The sequence below is a fragment of the Triturus cristatus genome, chromosome 4_1 (genome assembly GCF_964204655.1).
Source record: "Triturus cristatus chromosome 4_1, aTriCri1.1, whole genome shotgun sequence".
Taxonomy (NCBI): domain Eukaryota; kingdom Metazoa; phylum Chordata; class Amphibia; order Caudata; family Salamandridae; genus Triturus; species Triturus cristatus.
In genome coordinates this window covers 620,028,437-620,050,714 of record NC_140585.1, presented here as the reverse complement: position 1 = coordinate 620,050,714, position 22,278 = coordinate 620,028,437, and the positions used below count along the sequence as shown (strand labels likewise).

Sequence of the window (22,278 nt, the reverse complement as noted above, 5' to 3'; positions counted from 1 at the left end):
TACCTCGATCAAAGATATGATTGTGAGAAGCCATTTTAGTGACACCAAACACACATGGCTAGAAAGAATAGGAGGGTTCCATCGCTGTGGAAAATGTAAAGCGTGCAGCCACAGCACCAATGTCAAAGAAGTAATCCTGGAGAGAACCAAGAGAAAGTGGTATATTCGCAAGAATATACAATGCAGCACAGATTTCGTAATCTATGTAATCACTTGCCCTTGTGGCAAGTGGTACATAGGTTCTACCATGTTTCCAGTGAAGAAGAGAATACTGGAACATTGGCGTGCCATAACCAACAAAGACTTTAGTTATAGTACAGCCAGACACTTTCACAAAGAACATAATGGAGACTGGACCAAGGCAAAGTTTTTTGCCTTAGATACCATAACTAAAGACCCTCGAGGAGGGAACAGAATTCAGGCCCTACGTAGAGCAGAATCCAAGTTCATCTTACAAGCAGGGAGTGTAACCCCTTTCGGGATGAATAATGACGAAGAGATGCATGTGCATTTATAAATTGTTGATAGATGCAGTTTTAGCCTCAAGTAATTCAGTAACTCCTGTTCCAAGCTATATGAGTTCACTGTAGATCATCTTTTTTAGCTGCAATGCATGGTATTATTGATGAAACATTTTGTATTAGAAAACCCATATACATTATGTAATAGGCCTCCATTCATGACTGCAGAATTTTACTTGGCTGTTTGTATGACCCATGCTGTAGATATGCCTGTTTATTGTAAATCCTGTTTTCTCTCGGTAGGGGAAAAACCAGATATACTACATTGTATATTTTTTTGTTTCTATTGACACTGTAATATGTGCTCTAACATATATTTTATTCTTGTCTTTACATCTAGATGGGACCCGGAAATTGACAGACACCACCGTTACTGTTATCTGATACGAGCACGGAGCAATTGGTGACTATCTGTTTAGCACCATCTCCTTAAGGGTCACAGAGATTTCTATCATAGTATATAATGAAAAGAGCCTGAAACACACTTTTCTCTAGCTTGATAGGGTACTATACCTTGATTTCGGGTGAAAATTTAGTATAATGAATTATTTACTATTTTCCTAGCATATCATGGCAGGGTCATAATGTATGTTGAATTCGACTTACTATAAGTTCTATATGTATTCACATAAATACAGCACAATGAAGTATGTTAATTCTGCTTGTCCACCATATATATGTGATTGTATCACAGGAGACACACTAGAAAAAAAATGGTGTTCCTGTATTATATTTTTTCTAAAAATTATTCAAAATACACTCTTGTCACACTTATGATTACCATTGCGCAGCAGCTGGATGATTTATAAAAATACCATTGTTTTATATTATTTTTTCTCAAATGAATGAATTGATAAGTCTGTTGTTTATGTTCTTGTATGACCTTAAATACATTGAACTCGGAACCTATGGTCATGTGACCAAGAGCACGTTTGCTCGAAACGCGTCATTTTTGTTTGCCCGTAACATTAAAAGATTTAAAATCAACTGGATTCGTGTGGCTCGTACTTACAGGATAGTGGAGATCTGTGAGCTAACGGATAATATATGTGTATATATATATATATATATATATATATATATATATATATATATATATATATATTTTAAATTGGAGTCGCGCACCCATCGTGTACCTATCTCGCTGGGTGTGCGGATTCACACCGCCATATTGGTAAAGTCATGAAGGATGCGCGTTTCAGCCAGCCCACTCCGCTTACGCTTACAGGGAGGGAACTATAACGCTACATGTTCCAGGGTCTTCCCTGTAGTGATCTGCTGACCACAGGTCTAGTTGTCAGCATGCCACAGCCACTCCCTCACGGCTGCTTTACACCCACACCATGCAGCACAGGCGTCACAGGACATGTGACCCTGCCAATAAAAAGGGCCGGGCGCACATGCTTGATGCCATTTCCATTCTCTATCTGGGTGTATACGTGTGCTTATTATGTTGTTGGCAGCCGAGGCACTTTGACCGACACAGGCCTCCCGCAATGTTGCGATGAGTTGAGGTGCACAGAGATGGTGGCAGCCGAGGCATTTTGGCCAAAATGGGCCTCCCGCCACGTGGTGATGAGTTGAGGTGCACTGAGTTAGTGCCACCAGAGCTGAGCGGGTGTGCAACCTGCGATGATGCGTGGCTTTGAAACGCTATCCTGGTAATCAAGACCCAATTTGAATTGTGAGCTTGGCTGGACCGCGTGTACGCCAAAGGCAGCTGGCTGTACAGACACGACTCCTCAGCGCGGTGCAGCAGGATGTGCTGGGGACCTGTGCTGCAGAATCCAGCGAAGGCTGAGGAGGTTGCTTCGGCACGTGGTGGGCCCTCTTGGAGACACGCCGGTGGTGGCAGGTGAGCATGGAGGTCTGGGTGCGTAGGGTCGGGCAGTCATCGCTGGGCGGCGGACTGGTCTGAGGACCAGGGCTGGGATGCTTGCGAAAGATGTAAGAATCATGCACACTGCCTGAGAAGTGTACAGGCCCCGGTGGTCCAGTTTTGCCTGCACATTGTTGGAATGAGAGTGGTTTCTCTTGCGGTGATTGGGTGCAGTGTCAGCAGGGGGCACAAATAGTACATGTGTGCAGCCAGTTGCCCCAAACACGTGCAGGAAGGCTGCTATGGCGTGGTTCCCTTGCTTGGTCTCCAGTTGTTTCTGCGCACTTTAGGTGAAGTGAACATGCATACGTATCAAGCTGAAACGAACCCTGATGCTTACAGGTGTGATAAATCCTGCATAATGAGACTGTAACAGAAGTTTGTGTGGTTGTAACGTTCCTTTTCTTTCCTACAAAGGTTAGGACCACACAAACTTCTGTTAGTCTTTTTGTGCAGGATTGATCATACCTGTAAGCATTCCGGTTTGTCCAAGTGCAATACATTGTACCATATTACGTTTTTGACCATACCAACGCTTGACCATCATCTTCATTTATCCGACAGGTTTCTGAATACGGACTTTTGGGATTTCCAGGACGAGATACAGTTATTTCGATCCACAAGTTGATGTTCCCCGTTGGCAAGGTCACTCGTCGTTTGATGTTTTTGTGTTGTTAATTTATGTTTTTCTAATTAAGTACCGTTTTTCCACTACTGTTGACTACTAGACTTCATGACCTGGCGCACCCACATTTCAGTGACTACAATCTTGGACCTAGAGCACAGAGGCATCAAGCAACAGCTGGGGTTGGTTGTGCAGGAATACTACGAATTGGGACGAGCGGGTGGTGCGGATGCATGGGCCCTAAGTTGCTTTTGAAGACATGCATCCAAAACGTGTGAGGAAGTTTAATAGGGCTGACTGAGAGACTCATCCGACTCTCGCAGTTGTTAGTTGGAAGATACCAGAGGCCAACAGGTGCAGCACAGCCAGCAGCTTTGTCTGCATAACAATGGTGATTGTCCGCTGTGTTGGTACCGTCAGCCTGTGGGCAATGTGCACCAACTTGAGAATGGGGTGATAATTCTTTCACCACTTTTCCTGCGCTATACTGCCGATAACTCGGCGATAAGTCCCAACTGTTGGGTTATAGGGTGACTAAAACGAGCCCTGGTGTTTATTAGGACTTTGTTGTAGCTACATGCAAATCCCAAGAAAAAAGATGAAAAAACAAGAAAAGTGGGCAGGGTACAAACACCCTGACCCCCTAGGCCTGCTCAGGGGATCCCACAAAAAGCCCCAGGGCCAAAAAATTATTACTATTTTTTTTTTTAAACAGCAGCTGGGTGCACGAATCCGGACGAAAAATAAATAAATGATGGGGTGTATTCTCGCTGAGTTATCGGCACTTTACCGCACCAAAAGAATTATCATGCCATTCTCAACCTACTGAAAACTGCTAATATCGCCAGTTTTCCAGCGATCGCTTCCTCAAAAAACACATCGCCACCAATGAGAGCGACAACCCCCCCTCTACTACCACCGAGGCAGTGCAGAACAGCGAACCTTCCCAAAATGCATGGCCCCTCAGCCACACAATAGCTGAATGTTGGGAGACGTGGGAACCAAGTATGTGTGAAGGAGGTAAGTCACCCATCAATAACAATGCACACAATGCCAAGTGTAGCGGTAATGTGTTGGACAGACCTCACTATGCAGAGCACAGACCTCTCCATGTGTACATATACTGCTGGTGCTTGTACTGTTGCGGACAGTGGACGCAACTATGTTACCTCAGGCAGTGGGGAAGATCTCGTCATGAAGCTGTGTTGTCCCCCCCATGTAAGCAGAACCGGAGTGGGCTAGTTCAACGTACGCCACTCCAGCGTAGGAGTGTGACTAAATAGGCGTGGCTCTGGGCGTGGTTCACTTCTGGGAAGGCCAACGTGTCTGTCAGAGCAGCGACCCTCACCCTGCCACAGCCATGATCGCCGGCCTCCTCGACACAGGCCCCCTGCGAACCCAGCGGCACAGCACCGCAGAGTTATGTCTGTACAGACTACTGCCTTCGATGTACACTGCGGACAGCAGGGCTCACAATTCAGATCGAGGCGCGATTGCAGATGACACAGTCCAGTAGGCAACAGACATTGCTCCCAGTGCAGCCCGCCCGACGCATCATCGCAGGCTGCGCACACGCTGAATGCTTCTAATGCCACTAACTCAGTGCACCACAAGTCACCGCCACGTGGCCTTATTGACGCAGAATTCATTAGGCAAAGACATTGCTCCCAGTGCGGCCCACCCGAACTATGTATCATCGCTGGCTGCGCACACGCTGAGCGCCACTGTTGCAACTAACTCAGTGCACCACAAGTCAACACCACGTAGTTGTAGGCCCTTGCTGACCGCTGCCTCCGGCCTGCACTGCAGTCAGCAGGTCTCACACATATCCAATCCACACCTGCAAGGACACGCCATCATCGCTGGCTGCGCACACGCTGAGCTCTTCAGGTACCACTAACTCTGTGCATCACAACTCATGGACCCTTTAGGATTGACTTTCGTGCTGTAGACACCGGACACAGCAATGTCACCTCCTGCAGCAGGAATATCCCATAGGGACATTAACAATTTCTTCACATCAGCACACTCATCTCTGGTGTCCCTACCTCAGTGCACCACAAGTCATGGACCCTTTACTATACAATCTTTTTGTGTGAGATTTAAGATCTGGTATCCCTACCTTAGTGCACCACAAGTCATGGACCCTTTATGATTGAATCTGTGTGTGTGATCCCATTATCACTGTTGTAGTTGTTGCCAGCACCAACCATTCCCTGAGGGCTGGCTTACACTCACCTCACACGCATCCAGCACAGACGTCACTGGACATGTGACCCTGGTAATAAAAAGGGTACGAGGGCATGTGCCCGTAGCCAATTCCACTATCTATCTGTGTCCGTGTGTTCATTATGTATGCAAGATGGCCCTGGTCCCTACCACATTACATTGTGCTGTTGACTGCGCATGCAACCATGTTACCTGTGGGTAAGACCTCGGTTATGGAACTTTGTCTGGGTCATTCTATGAGTACATGGGTAGAGACTGGATAATTAGAGTACTACAAGGAGAGTGTATAGTGAATTTATAAGTGCTTGGGGAGTGATTGGATAAGTACATATGTAGGCGGAGCCTAACCCCTGAACACAAGCTTGGCTCTAATTGGCTGCCAACCAGTGGCAACCCCGGCGGAGCGTGAGGATTGCAAACCAAGCCTTGGGAAAGGCCCAGAATCCTGTCTGCAAGATATTTCTAGCCCCACAGCTGGATCATTGACATAGGGCAGATAGAATCTACGGAATTATGTAAGCGTAAGCGGAGTGGGCTGAGCCGGCGTACGCCAGTCAAGAGCGCAACCAGAGCTAAATTTTGGGGGAGGTTGATAATTTCGGGAGGAGGGCTAATTCTTCCAGTCATAGGCAGAGTGGAGATGCAGGGGCTCTAAGAAGAGGTGAAATCACAACAACCCCATATATACAGGTAAACTGTCTTTTAAAGTCATGTGAATAACTCGGGTGCCGCGCAGAGAGCTGCGCACTTGCGCTGGGTGCGCAGCTCTCTGCACGGCACCAGAGTGTGAATGCGCTGTTCACACTAGAACGCACCCAGTGCGTTCACACTAGGAGGCCGTGCTGAGCACCGCCTTAAGATCGCCACTCCAAACTTTTCTAAAAAATAAATTAAAAAAAAGTCCACTTGCATTAATTTATATTCGCCCCGAGGACCCCATCCCCCGGGGCATGCCCAATTATTGAATGTTTTTATTAATCATTAGGATGGGGGGGCCTTGTCCACTTCTGGCCCCGGGGACCCCATCCCCCGGGGCCTAGCCTCTTCATTGGGGACTGTGGGGGGAGCCCCAATACCCCCATACTCCCGCCGGCTTCACGCCTCCTGCGGGAACCGGCATTGCTTTTGAGCAAGGGGAGCTGCTAACATACAGGCTGGGTCCAAACTGCGGTGGTGTGGTGAGCAAAAGAATGATAAATTTAACTCAGATCCTTGTGACTCAGTGTGAATGTTTGCATTGTCAGCATTCTGTCCATCAATTGTTTCTTTTGCATATGTCGCCCTATGTGGGAAGGGTATGCCCAGACATGGGTCCCGTGCTCACTACACCACTGGATTCAAGCTAGCCTGGCTGATGAAGGGTAATGCCCTGAAACCGGTCCGAGGATGCTTGTTTCCGGTCCAGGGAGGACCTAGCTTGGCAGTTCGGGCTGGACTGTTCCCACAAGGAACTGATATGCATATGGCTGGGTCCAAACTGGAATGGCATGGTTAGCAAAAAAACTATGGATTTAGGCCCAGATCTCTGTACTGGGGTGAATGTATGACATTGTTCTGCATTCTGTCCATCAATTGTTCTTTTTGCATAGGTAGAAAAGACACAGTTCGGTTGAAATAGGCTGAAAAACATCCAAAGGTATCGCTACCAAAAGAAGAAACTGAAGTCAGTGCGTCAGGAAAGGGCATATATGGACTTTGTCCACATCACATCTGGTGGTCGACGTTGCTACATTGTCACTCAACGCCCTCTACCGACACGCAGAGGTACTGCTGTGAAAAATTTCCAGATCCAGTCTGGCGCCTGTGGAGCATTTTAAGGTAAGGAATCTGAGGCTAGATGTCTTTATTAGATACATAGATATGTGGAAACAGGTGTCTTGCTACTCCCATGCCACCATCCAATCTCTTGAATTCAGGGCGGGCAGACAGGACTTGGTCCATGGTAAGCGATGTGAACTTGTCCTTCTGAAGTCCTATGTCCTTTTGTGGCACCAGGAACGATTAAGAATAAAAGTCTGTCCCTATCTCTGATGCCAGCACCCACTTTGCAGCCTGACATTCCCCTTAAAGTATGGAGAAGCGATCCTCCTGAAAGTGTTGAAGTGTGTATTTGGTGCATGTGACAGGATGGATAGGGAGTAGCAATGTTCCGCAACCTGAAGCACCACAGGTTGGATACAATGCTCCTTCACCCGGGGAGGTGAAAGATGACGCAACCTCCCACTGGATAATTGTGTGCTGCCAAGGGTGACTTAAAGTAGCTTTTCAGTAGCCACTAGGATGAGGGGGGAGGCTGGGTAGTTGAGGGGTGGGGGGGGGGCTTTGGGTAGAACATTGCTCCTTGGGGCCTGGCCGCTAGTGGCCTAATACCCTGCCTCTACCTCAAAAGGACTTAAGAGACCTTTCGTTGAAGCATATTCTGGCATTGCCTCTGTTAAAATCCTCTCCCACAGCCTCAAAAGGGGCACAATGTTGGGGAAAAAGGCACACAAGCAGAGCCCAATATTTCAAAAACAGACTTTCAATTTTTATTTCCATTATGATTTTTTTCTTTTGATCAGAGTTCACCTTTTTTCATTAATATAAAACTCTTTATGCCAAATGCTGCACTCAAGCCAAAAAGAAAAAATTACATATCTTCGGTTATGCTCTTTTTGGTGCAAACTCTACCTAACAGCAGATCCTTCATCTTGGAATACCCCTAGGTACCAGACTGGATTTGGAGAATTTTTGTAGCAATGTTCCTCCTGTACATTGACAAGTGATTTCTTGTGTTTCCCCACTGATTTCATACTGCCCCAGAAGTGATGGAGAGGCACATATAAGCGCCACTCCTGCGTGGGGAACAACCTTTACAACGCAATTTTTACAACGCACTACCTTTACAACGCATTTTTTACAACGCGTAATCCATTACAACGCATGACATTACAACGCATGACACTACAACGCATTTTTTAAAACTACCTTTACAACGCATTCCATTACAACGCATACTACCATTACAACGCATACCATTACAACGCATAATATTACACTACACTATCCAACACTTACCCTACTGTTGCACCCCCTGGAGTTAGAATAGTAATTTTTACCCCTATACTATCCAACACTTACCCTACTGATGCACCCCCTGGAGTTAGAATAGTAATTTTTACCCCTATACTATCCAACACTTACCCTACTGTTGCACCCCCTGGAGTTAGAATAGTAATTTTTACCCCTATACTATCCAACACTTACCCTACTGTTGCACCCCCTGGAGTTAGAATAGTAATTTTTACCCCTATACTATCCAACACTTACCCTACTGTTGCACCCCCTGGAGTTAGAATAGTAATTTTTACCCCTATACTTGCCAACACTTACCCTACTGTTGCACCCCCTGGAGTTAGAATAGTAATTTTTACCCCTATTCTATCCAACACTTACCCTACTGTTGCACCCCCTGGAGTTAGAATAGTAATTTTTACCCCTATACTATCCAACACTTACCCTACTGTTGCACCCCCTGGAGTTAGAATAGTAATTTTTACCCCTATACTATCCAACACTTACCCTACTGTTGCACCCCCTGGAGTTAGAATAGTAATTTTTACCCCTATACTATCCAACACTTACCCTACTGTTGCACCCCCTGGAGTTAGAATAGTAATTTTTACACCTATACTATCCAACACTTACCCTACTGTTGCACCCCCTGGAGTTAGAATAGTAATTTTTACCCCTATACTATCCAACACTTACCCCACTGTTGCACCCCCTGGAGTTAGAATAGTAATTTTTACCCCTATGCTATCCAACACTTACCCTACTGTTGCACCCCCTGGAGTTAGAAAAGTAACTTTTACCCCTATACTATCTAATACTTACCTTAAATGTAATTTAATATTATGCGTTGTAATGGTATGCGTTGTAAAGGTAGTATGCGTTGTAATGGAAATGCGTTGTAAAGGTATTTTTTAAAAATGCGTTGTAGTGTCATGCGTTGTAATGTCATGCGTTGTAATGGATTATGCGTTGTAAAAAATGCGTTGTAAGTGCATGCGTTGTAAAAGTGTGCGTTGTAACGTCATACATCCCTCCTGCGTGCTGACACCCATTTCTTCCAATGCCAATCAGATCTCTACCCCCAACGTAAGAATAGATGCAGTCCTCATGCAAGTCACTATCTAAGTCATGGAATTGGTCCTGTTCATGGAACAATGTACTTTCTGCTTAAACTAGTTGGGTAAGCTGAAGTTCCAGTGCAAGCATAGGAAAGTAAAGTGAACCTTGACCCACTCCCGCCACGGTATGTTATAAAATACTTATACAGCGCGCATACACCAGGAGGTTTCTTGGAGTATGCCGGGACCATTGGGTGGAGTTCTTCGTGAGCCTGCACAAACAGCCATGTCTTGAGCATTTTCCTGAAACTTAGAAGATTGGTACATGACCAAATCTCCAGTGGAAAAGAATTCCACAGTCTAGGGGCCAGGGATGCGAACCTACATCCTCCCTGACGTTTTAACTTGAAGGCAGGGGTGGTCAGTAGCTGGAGGTGACCTGAGCGCAGGTTGCGGGAGGGAGTGTACCTTGATAAGAGGCAGTTGATAAATTTGGGGCTCCGGCTGTGTAGAGACTTAAAGATTAGGCATCCCGTCTTGAACGCCGTGCGTTGGGAGATGGGGAGCCAGTGTAGTTTTTTTCAGGCGAGGTCTGGCAGATTGCCATCCGGGTTGCTGGTGGATCAGCCTCACTGCTTGGTTCTGAACCATCTGAAGCCGTTTGATTAAGAAAAGTGGCATGCCTAGGTAGATTGAGTTGGCGTAGTACAAGTGTGGTAGTACTATGGCTATCACAACCTGTATCTGTGCAGCATGAGTAAGCAAGCAGCTGATCTTTCTAATTTTATGCAACTGAAAGAAAACGGTCGAGACAACTGCACCAACTTGAGATCTAAACAACAGGTCGTTGTTTATGGTGACCCCATGGCTCTTGACAGAGGTAGAGGGTTCGGGGGGTAGAGGGGGAGAACAGAGTTCCGCCGGTCAGTAGTGTGGGCCCCAGAAGATCTGACTGCTCACGGTCAGAACTAGTTCGGTCTTTGCCTGGATTGCGTTTTAACTGGTTTTGGTCCATCCACTGGCGAATATGGAGCATGGTGGCCTGGATTTCCAGGACCGAGTTAGGTGAGTTATCTATGGTCAAAATTAACTGAAGGTCATGGGCATAATTGAAGGTGGTCACCTTCCATTCCTTCAAGGACTGAATCAAAGGTAAAAGGTACAGATTAAACAAATGGGGGTATAATGAGGATCCCTGTGGGACCCCACACACAGTTGTTAACTTGGGTGCAGTAAATGAGGCAAAGCGTATCGCTTGGGTACGGCCTTCGAGAAAATAACTAATCCAGCTGAAGGCTGAGCCCTGGATGCCGGCCTGCCTGCCTGACACGGTCCATCAAGATTTCATGATTGATCATGTCAAATGCGGCCGAAAGATCTAAAAGCACCAGGGCCTGAGAGGCGCCTCTGTCTGCTTTTTCTCGTAAGGCGTCCAGTACTGCTAGAATCGCTGTCTCTGTAGAGTAAGCGGGCGGAATCCAACTTGGTGAGGGTCTAGATATTCAGAATTCTCCATGAAATTAGACAGACACTTTGCCACGTGGGCTTCCAGAACTTTGGCCAAGTAGGGGAGCAAACAGATGGGGCGATAGTTGGATAAGTTCTGGGGGTCTGCTCCGGGTTTCTTTAGGAGAGGGACCACAACTGCGTCCTTGAATGCTTTAGGGACCCGGCCCTGCGAGAGGGACTCATTCAGGAAGGTCATGATGGTACGCGGCAGGGCGGAAAGGGCATCTTTTAAGATATGAGGTGGGCAGCAGTTCATGGGGGAGCCAGATTTGACTCTGGACAACAAGTCCACGAAGGACTGGGTACTAATGGCTGGAGAGTGATCCAAGGTGAGCAGATTCATTATCATGGCGGAGGGAGTCTCCATGAGGCTGGATATAGGGATACTAGCTTTAATGTTGATTTTTTCCACGAAGTAGTTGTTCAGAGAGTCACAGAGTTCTCAGGTAGGTGTGGGTTTAGGTAGGACTCTCTCTGCATTGGATAGTTCGTTAACGATAGAGAAAATGTCCTTAGACCTGTTGTTAGACTTTAAAATTCTAGCGGAGAAGTGAGCAGCCTTGGCTGCAGTAATGGCTATTTTGTATTCTTTCTGTGCCTTCGAGTAATGGTGTTTCCATTCAAGGGAGTAGTTCAGTCTCCATTTCCTTTCTTTTTGGCGGAGGGCCAATTTTTGGTCTCTTAGCTCATTAGAGAACCATTTCTGTGCGTCAGAGCAGCGAGCTCATTTTAGTTTTTTGAGCGGAGCAAGCATATCACTGGCTGCTAATAGCCAGGCTGAGATATTTGCTTCCAAGTGATCGACATCAGGGTCAAAGGCAGGGGTTGAGCTAGCCAGGGTGTCCTGAAATTCACATTTGTTGAGGGCACTCCATTTCCTTATCCACATGGACTGCAAAGAGAAGGTGCAAGTCGCACTTCTGCAAAGACACTGGCCACCAAACTGATTTTTCAGTTGGCCCGGATGTGCCATAGTTCCCCAGGATGTAGTCGAACCCACAATAGATCGAGAACAAGCTGCAAATTCTTTGCAAATCAGTTGCGATGGGCCTGCTCTATAATGCAATCCTCTTAGCTGTACTTTCTTCCCAGTCATCTGAGGTGAAACTCTCTCTCTCTCTCCATGGTCCAGTGTTCTCGAGAGAACATGTGAGATTTCAGTGTACTGAAGAGAACTGGCAGCCCTCTAATTGGAAGCCACCTACATGAACATTGCCTAGTCCATACAGTTTCTGATCAACAGCAGATCGTGATGAAATCAGTCATGCACCAGAGGTATTCATTTCCACATTAACAGAAGGATTGTAATTTGTTTCTGTGACTGCATCATTGGAGCTGGCACCTGGGGCAAGTCCCAGAGTTCTTAGGGGTCTTAAAGACTTAGGGCCTCATTTATTAAAAGTGACGCATCGCTGCTTGAAAACAGCGATGTGTCACTTTTCTTTGCGCCCTCGTAGCGACATGCTAGATGCGTCATATTTACAATATGACGCATCTGTCACGTCCAGGCGTAGGTAGTGAGGGGAGTAAACACGCTAGAGACGAGTGTTTGTGTTTCTGTACGAGTTTCTCACTAGCTACACTACAGGTTCCAGAAAGCTGTGGGTCACATCCCTTGTCTCCAATCCGGAAGCATTTATAAGCACCGCCCCTCTGTGAGCCGGTGCTTGTCAATCGAGCTCTGAACGAGTCTACCCTGAGCCCCGTTCCTGGATCTTCAGTGCAAACTCTTTTGCTTCCCTCGTCTCCGCGCAATACTCTGCCAGAAATGCGTAGATCGCGGCGGGCGCCACAGTTCACTCAACCTACTCACGTACTATCCGACAATGAACGCGCTGAGGCGAGCATCCGATCCGGTAACTGCTCTGTACTCCGTAGCTGGAATTCAGGGTGCTCACAGAGAACAGATATCGACAAACCTAGCTGTACGAGCAACCGCTCTTCAGCGAGCCGATTGAAAGGCTCGGATTACGCCGTAATTTGATTTATGGTTATCGTGTTCAGCGGGGGTGGAACGTGCCGGCTCCACTCTGCTACGGAATCCCATACGACGCCACGTCTCCAGACTGGTCCCAGTGAAGTAACTTGGACCTCTCCCCTTGGGGCCCCGTGCAGGAGAACTTTCGACAGCCTTTCTGCAGCTAAGTACTTTCTCCTTTTTTCTTTTGCATGGGAAGACTGTCGTGCTGAAGAAAGCCCGAACAGGACTCTTTGCACCACAACTTCATGCAGCCTCCTTGTCTTTAACTTGAAGTATTTGCGGTAAGGTATCAGGGGTGGTTACCTGGGAGTGCTTGCAGCTAGTCCATTACGTGAGTGAACGCCAGGTGTATGCATATGTATATATGTTGCGTAGCCATTGACTGCTGTGTAAGCGTTCTTGTGTGTTGTGCTTCTCTCTCCCTACAGGGAACACGGGGTTAGATAGCTGGATCCCGACGTGCTCCTACGTTCCCGCCAGCTTTCATTTTCCCAGCGCGTGTTTTCGCCGCTGCACCTTTTTCTTCTTTCGTTTGTCCCTTTTTTCCCTTGAGAGTTGTTCATACCTTAAGGGGCTGCTCCGTGGTGGGGACAGGGAGAGCTGACATCATTCATCGTTCCCGCTGCATCTGACTTGACAGGTTAGTGGGTAACTTGTCTACAGCCTGACAGCATCATGTCGCAAAGAATTATAGATATGTCAGTATTTCTGACGTTTCTGTAGGCACAAAAATGACGCGTATCTGGAGTGTGTCACAAAAGTGACGTAACTTCAGCAATGGGTCATTTAACATGGGCAAGTCCCATTTCAATGTGCCTGCATCAGTCTTACGCCAGATATCAAAGCATTTGCGTCCTAGAAGTGGCACAGTGACATTTTATAGATTTCACTGCGTCACTTCTATGACCCTTTCTTGCTTTGGAACACCCCCCATGCATACATTATACCTGGCGCAGGTATGTGGCGCAGGGGCTTACGAAGTGAAACATCTACCTAGATGCGTCACTTTGTCAATATGACGCAACATAGTGCATTTTTTACACCACTGGTGCGTCACAAAAAGTCATGCACCGGTGGCGCAAAAGTGACGCAAGGGCTCATAAATAAGCTCGTTAGTCTGTTATTGTAACCACTGTGTGCTATTGTGCTTAATTCCCTGCTGCTAATGTCCATTGCCAAAGTTTGGTTTGCATTGATGGTACCAGGGTGTGGATGGGAAGTGGTTGCATTGCATCTCCACATACATATTAGTGGATATTTTTGAGAGTGAATACTCCTGCATAGTCAGAGGTTTCAGTTCATAGAAACAACAAAAAATACTGAACTCTGGACTTTTAACTGTCCCGTGTTTCACGGTGAAGAGGGGATTGAAAGCTGTTACTGACACCTAGTAAGACCCTGACAGATACAGAAGCCAACTATGAGAACCGGGGCGCAAACAAACAACACTTTTTTCACTTTTACACATGAGAAGGTCGGAAGCCCAGAGGAAATGGACTGACGGGTATATACATTTCAACAGCTTTATAAATCTTAAACTCAATAACCCCATAAGATATCAGTAAAGCTTCACACATTTAGTATAGTTTTATTCATTTTATTTGTATACGTCAAAATACATTTTTTTTCTCCGAAGTAATGAATGGGTTTTGCAGCTTGTTTCATGTCAATATAAGGTCTGCTCTGTACTACCAATAAAATCAACATAGCACAGTAGCTTTTTTCTGTTTTGATATAAAGAATAAATAACCTAAATAAAAAAAACTCTAAAATATTAGAATGTATTTAATATATCTTCACAGGCATCCAAGTGTTACCATATATAATCCATAACAATCCGCTGCCTCTCAAGGGAGTTTAACACAGCCATTCAAATACATCAATTTGCTGCATATGCCATGCTAGCATATGCCAAAGTGCGCTCGCTCTCTTCTCAGATCCACTTATACAGAACAATTGCTATAACAATACATCCCACAACTATCCTTGTACCATTAAAATTAATAATCCTGAGCTTGGTAGTAAGAGTATGACCTTATGCTGTCAAAAGCAATTGACAAAAATCGAGACAGGAGATCCAGATTAACAAAACAAATAGGCAGTAGATCACAATGACCTTCTAAATAAGAGGGTACAAATTCACATTTAATATAGTGTACAATATATAATGAATAATACAATAGTTACCGCAAGCTTTACAATTTACAATTTATTTTAATGGCTGAACTGTTCAGTGGTTTTAGAGGACAGTCTAGAACGTGCCAATAAGGTGTAGTTTGCATGGTTTATAGAGAAAATATAAAAGCTGTTCCTAACAAAAGCAATCTTCACTTACATTTTATACACACACACATATATATATATATATATATATATATATATATATATATATATATATTTTCTTTCCAAAAGGCCACTGAAATGTATAAAATGATTCGACATGGTGTCAAATTCGATGCCTCTCGATATGGCAACACCCAGTGCATATAAACGTATGTGAGCAGAATGAGTTAAGATTTAAAATAATGGTAACATTACTTTGGCTAGGGCAAAGACTGCATTCTTAAAAATGAAATGTAACGTATTAGATATGGTTATGCATGTTCTGCAGTTCGTAAAAAGAAAAAACAATGACCGTACTATGCAAATTTTCCTATGAAGCACGGCTCCATAAAATGTACAGGATCTAAGTTTTTCATACCATAAAACTAGTAAATCTTGTCAAAATACTATTCCGAATAACTTAACCAGCTGTAACAGACATTTGCAGTTTGCAAATATTCGAGCATGCCACGTGGTAATCCGCAAACAATACCAGAACACCTTTATGCATATATTTATTTTTAAATATACACAGAATAGCAGTACCTGTTAAAATGATTGTGAGGGTAATGCTTTAACATCTTATACTACAAACCATTAATTTAAAAAAAGTGAGCAAAAATAGAAAGAGTGCAGGACTTCTAAAATATCTCTAGATCCAAATGATTTTAAATAACTTTGAAATGAAGAAAGATGCATATTGCACAAATATTGAAAGCACTTGTGTACAAAGTCTCAGTTCCAGCTGACAGTCACCTATGATAACTATACAATAATGCGTTTGTAGCTAGATGTGTTTACAAACTTGGACACGGTGGGAACATATTTCAGGAGCCCGCATTTTTGCCAATGGTTAGTAGAATAAGGTTTTCCAAATCGACGAGCTGATGAAGGAAAGAGGAAACCACCGAAGCCGTGGCACATGAATGACGCGTCCTGGACAACGGTCTTCGGTGATTACTAAAAACTTTTCTCTGATGCAAAAGTGTTTATGTAGTATGTACAACTAAGGCTTACAGGTTAAATATTTGAGGCGTCTGTGGCCTTGAACACTTTCCTCATCTGCTATAACTGTAAACAAGATTTCTCAGTCATTTTGTCTCCTCAGTAGCTGCGTTTTTCCATAAAAACGTGATCTTGATACAAAAAAGCAAAAATAAAAATAAAACCAAAACGTCAGTAAGAGGGGGTTTTGGCGGTATATATGCAAAATGACAGTCGACCAGGATTTTCACAAAGCTTTCAGTGACTGCCAAAGCATGGTCCACTGGCTATAACTGGTGTGCAATTCCAAAACTTTCTCCTGCCAAAACCTCTTATTTGGAAAGTTTACTTATAACTCTTATCAATGCCCCATTTTCGTCTTTTAGTCTCTGGTTGTCGGCCTTTAAATCCGGTAACATCTGGGGGGGGGGGGGTGGAAAAACAGAAGGAAATGATTATTGCAAAATTAAATGTGTAATAAACACAACTCTGCTGGTAGTCAAGTATATGTTATGATGTAACGGATACAAATCTTCAACCAAGTAACTAACTAAATGACAACATTTAAATCAGATATTCGTAATATCGTTTATTGACTTCACAGACAATACAACAGTAAACTGCATCTTCTTTTGCTTATCTCCCACACACCCATAATTTATTTTAAACACCCTAATCCCAAAAAGAGAGAAAAGGCATGCGATTTTAATTTGGTTCCTGACAAGCAGTTTCGGTATATTCGACAGCATTTGAAATTAAAGCAGCGAATGTGAAAAGGTAAATACAAGTAAGACAAGTGATCAAATAGTTCCTGGCTTAAGAATCCTATTGTTAAAACAATATTTATTTTGATCACCAGAGAGGGTTCAGATTTAATCACAAGAGCACTCTTTTTTTAAATGCTTATATGTCTCCCTGGACAATTTAACTTACGTTTATTAACTTTGTAAAATTACAAACCAATTGACTGAAAACATCCTGCATTTGCAAATGAGAAATTTCAGTATTCGTGACAACTGCCAGGAATTGAGCCACTCGTTATTAGCACATTTTCTATTGATATAAATATCATATTGCTCCATCAAAAAAAGAAACTGACATTTTTACCAGGGGTCTACAGCCTCTTCACATTTTGTTTAAGAATATGAAGTTACTCCATTTTTTAAACTGTCTGAAAAATAGTTTTCTTGGCAGTCTCAGGCCACTCAATTTTTCAAAATGTCTGACCGTGCAGAATCAGGGAATGGTTCGAGGCCTTAAGCTCTTTAGTGTACAACTAGTGATGGAGGAGCTTCTGAGAGTGCAGGACAAGCAGAGGGGACTTGTTCCGAACACTGCATTAGACCTACTCCTAAACTCACCGGGAAAAAACCCACAAAACCTGAAGCTTCAACAGATTATCTACAGAGGTTGAAAAACCCCCATGGACCCTCCATGCACAAGCTTGACATTTAAAGTCCCTAAGGTCAGACTACATCTTGTGTGGGCCTGACTTCATCTGGGTTCATCGAGAATGCCGCCTTCCTTAACTTTGACAATGGAAGCTGCCATATGTCCTGATTTATGCAGAATCATTGCCATGTCTGAATTCAAATGCAGATGTTGCCAGACCTTATCTTTCTAGGAATTGTAATATAGTCACGTTTTTCGATTAATTAAAGACACAACATCTAATGCGACATTCATCTTTGGGTCAAATGTCTACTCCTTATCATGCCAAGGCTAGATTATAACACATACAGACATAACCAAAATAATGTAGTCTGAATTAATGTCCTTTTGCCTTATATGTTCATAGGGAAACGTCTGAAACCCAAACCTTGATGGACATAATCTATGTCAGACAATGTATGTCACTCCTAGATTTTTTGCTTTTTAGTTGGGGTAGGACGGGTGCCTAATTAGTGTGGCCACTAGTTGGCCGCCCAGAAGGATGGGATGTTACCTAATAGTAATATCTTTATTTTAGAAAAATTCAGTTTTAAACAGTTGTCCAAAATCCATTTGCCGTTGTGGATCACACAGTCATGGAACCTGGCAGCTGTTGAATTTTGTTTGCTGGCTACTGATACAATTTTTGGCATGATGTCGGTGTTTGACACCAAGGCGAATCAGTAGGATTTGATCAGTTCAGCCAGAGGGAGAACATAAAGGTTAAAAATGGTAGGGCTCAAAGATGATCCCTCGGGAACCCCACAGGGAAGAGAGTGAGACATAGTCGCCCAGGGCCACCGATTGAATTCGGCAAGTGAGAAAGAAGGTTAGCAAGGCCAAAACTTTATCTCCAATCCCGAAGGAGGCAAGACGGTCAACCGGAAGTTCGGGGTTGACCATATCTAATGCGGCCAATCCATCCAATAGGATCAGGGTCGCATTTCCCCAATTAACTGACGTTTGTCTGAGTTCCTCCGTTGCAGTAATACGGGCTAACTCTGTGCTGTGATGAGCACGAAAGCCGAATTGAGACGGATCTACAATTGAGTTTTTTGTAATGAAGATGGTCAGTTCTATATTAATGGCTTTCTCTACTACCTTGGATGGAAATGGAACTATAGAGATCAGTCTGTAACTAAGAGGCTCACCGGTGTTCATGTCTTTTTTTTTTTTTTTAAAGTGCGAGTATTGAGGCCTTCTTCCACTCATTAGGGAAAGATCCAAAAGTGAACATCCTGTTGAAGAGGGGGGTGAGGTAGGTGGCTATGATCTGAGGTCATAAGTACATTTATTTGGGGGTAAGGGATTCCATAGAGAGCCTGATTTAACTAGGGTTAGAAGTTTCTGATCTTTGGTCAATGTGGAGAAGGTCGAGAGGGTGTTCATGGCTGTAGTGGCAGAGTCATAGTTTAAAGTGGTACCTTTGGGTACACTTGGCTGCTGGTTGGAGGCCATGGCGGAGTGATTTCCAGATAATGCAAAGGGATTATAGACAGATTTCAACTTGACTTAAATGGAGGTAGTCAATGCGTGGCAAAAATGTTGGCTTGTCATGGGATTTATGGTTTCAATAATTATTTTCCAGTGAGCCATGAGAAGGTAATCCCTGGGTGAAAGTGCAGCCTACAGCATTGTCTAGAAACAAGAGCAGCCTACAGCATTGTCTAGAAACAGGCGCCTCTCACCTTCTGTGCCGGCTCATGGGGCAACGTCGTCGCTAAACGGATAGATCTAACAAGAATACCATTGGTAGTGATTTGACTGCCTGATTAAGGCATTATTGAAGAAAGTACTAGAGACCAGCAGGCATATGTACCATTTAATTTTCTCACTGACAACAGTGGTGTAGGGATCGTTCTTGGTCCTGAGGAAGTAAGCCAGGGGGATGGCTTTTGAAACATGTCAACCTTGTAGAAAGTGACTCATCATAGTACACCATCTACACTTCCCCATTTTTTACTATTTCCAGCTAGGGAAGGCAATAAAGTTATTTTTTCCACTAGCCAGGAAATTTTTAAATATTTAATCTCACTATTTTTCACGACCCTACCTCCCCATGCACTACATATAATCCTTATCACGAATAAAAGTGCTCCCGCGTCTACGTAGGTCGTAGCACGCCCCGCCCCGTAGAGGGATGGGAAGACCCCAATGATGAAGCATGACACAATCAGCTTTCAGTGTGTGAGGGGCATTTTACAATTTCAATAGGATTGCCCTTCTGACATCAATGAGAAGGTGCCTGATTTTTCCACACCATCCTTTTGATTAAAACCATTACGATATCTAGGTATCAAGTACAAAAACGGTAGAATCTTTGTGTTGTAAAACATTATTCAGAGGAGGACGATTCTACCTTTTTCCTCTTCACTCCCTATTTTGATTTCTAAAATAGTTCTATGGGACAGCCTTAAGTCGCTTCGATTTTTGTCATGAAGTATTGAGTTTTTTCAGTTAGGATCATCTTTTTATAAGTTTGTATGGAAGCTTTGCATTTGTCTTTGTTATCCACTTTATAGTCCAGCCTCTATTTCCTGTCAAGCCTGCGGCATATTTGTTTAGGCGATCCAAGTACTTTTTTAAAGAATGGTTCAGGTGGGATAGGTTTTGAGCACCATGGTTGTTTATTGGAGCAAGCTGATTTATTGCGGACTCTAGCCAGGAGTGGTAGTTGGAGACAGCAAGTTCGAGGGGACAGTGGGCATCAACTGGCCGAGTAGAGCATCAAGTTAGCCAGCCTTGATCCTATTCCATGGTCGGCTGGATACAGTTTTTCAATATGCTTGGAAGGGAGTTTGAGAAGCAGTCCCTTAATCTTGAACATAATGGCATTATGGTAGGACCAGACTAACGGAAGCCAGTTCAGCCACTCCAAGTTGGTATGGTCGGTAAAACTTCCATTGAGATAGTGGCAGGCTCTATTGTAACATTTCTAAAGATACCGAATACTAGTACCACCTATTTGCCCATTATGTGGCTAACTCTTGAATCTTTAAATCTTGAAAATGCAATTCTCACATTTTCTGTAGAAACATCTGGGGACTCCAATCCACCCCTATCTGGGTTTAGCATGTCCCACATGACTGAACCTAATTATGGCAGCGACTGATGAGCCCCGATACATCTTGTATAAAGGTGGTATCGTCCCTTGAGTCCTTTTATACCTCTCAAGCTGCTCTTGATATCATCTACCAGGGTAGCTTGATGAATGGACTGTTTTCAATATAAGTAACGGTCTAAGCTCTGAAATGGTTTAAGTCTATTCTTCATATCCAGCAACAAGTTGTTTCTCTGCTGCCTTTTAAGTCCTTGGCTATTACTCTCCCGACCCATGAGGAACCTCAGTCAGGGCACTTTGCAGTCTCTAACTAAATCTCATTTTCGATACTTAAACTCAACTTCAATAACACTGAATCACTCATCCATGGTAAACAACTTTCTATCTGGTCCTCAATGTGGTGGCTTCACACTCCTGGTTCTGTACCCACACCTTCTGCACAGGAAAGTATTCTGGGCATTATTAGTGACTCTGAACTGTCCTTTTTCCTGCGTAAATACACTTGCTAGTACATTCTTTTCGTTTCTAAGGAGTCTCAAACATTCTCTCATATCTCACAGCTAGAAGGCAAATGCATGTTATTGCCATCATCAAATAAATCATCGTCAGTCTCGTGTGATGAGTCCACTGCAAGTTGTAGAGAAGAAGCAGGCAAAGCTGGTGGCTGCTATAGCCTCAATTGTTGGAGGTAAAACAAAGCTATAGGTGGTTGTAGCCCTGGTTGAATCGGAGACTGCCGCAATGAGGGTCCAGGTGGTGCAGAAGGAAGAGTTACTTACCTTCGGTAACAATGTATCTGGTAGAGACACAGTCTAGCCGAAGATTCCTTAACTTCGAATATCCCCAGGAATCAGACTGGATCCGGAAAACGTTTCGCAGCAGCACCTCTGCGCGCCGTACGGCTCCGCCATAACGCCGTCCACGGACGTGACATCAGCAGAGCCATATATGCCCCGCCTGGCGTGCTGACGTCAGTTTGCTGGATAAACATTTCCGCATCACAACATGGAGCCATCAGCAAAAACTGTGAGAGTATAGGAACAGTGTGCGAAAAAGATGAAAAAGAAAAGAAAGTGAATGGTGAACATCACCATAACGTACAGTGCCAGGCACTGTATACTGAAAAATAATGAAGGGAAAGAGCAGAGCACCGCTCTGAGAAGCAACCCCGCAAAAGTGGAGGCTAAACCCTCCCCGGAGGCAGAAAAAGATGTGAAAAAACAATGACAAAGTCTGCAACCAAAATATATAACTGTGAAGGGCAACAAGTCCGGAACACAGGAGCATTGACAATCCACCACAAGTCAGTACCAGAAAGGGACGTCGTATCCCCTCTAAGAGACTTACAGACTGAGGAAGAGCCAATCAACTTCAAACCAATGGACTGCAGGGGAGGTAAGAGACCCCAAGGCCGATTGAGAAGGGAGTGGTGGGGGAGGGTGGGATGATTGAACATGAGCAGACCTCACACTGGACGACCCAGGGCATAGGGATGTAAAAGGACACATGACCATACCACCCAATCACGAGAATGGGTGGAGCAGAGCAAGCAAAACAGAATGAAGCATCCCGTCTAGGTATAAAGGGAAAAATGTCACCCCGCAGGAAGACAAAGCCGAAGGGA

At 44.3% G+C, this 22,278-nt stretch overlaps 1 protein-coding gene across 6 annotated transcripts in view; it reads right to left on the bottom strand.

The window, feature by feature from the left end:
• Nucleotides 1-15,677: 15,677 nt before the first annotated feature.
• The window catches only part of PPP1R12A (protein phosphatase 1 regulatory subunit 12A), a 1,183,401-nt gene continuing 1,176,800 nt past the window's right edge, over nt 15,678-22,278 (bottom strand). For 4 of the 6 annotated variants that reach the window (XM_085652988.1, XM_085652990.1, XM_085652986.1 and 1 more), the window contains one exon: nt 15,678-16,581. Coding sequence is in view for 2 of the 6 variants with exons in the window: in XM_085652990.1 (XP_085509116.1) it covers nt 16,495-16,581 (87 nt within the window). In the remaining 4 variants the exon portion in view is untranslated. The remainder of the gene's footprint in view (nt 16,582-22,278) is intronic. The other 2 variants (XM_085652989.1, XM_085652991.1) reach the window with 1 other exon arrangement.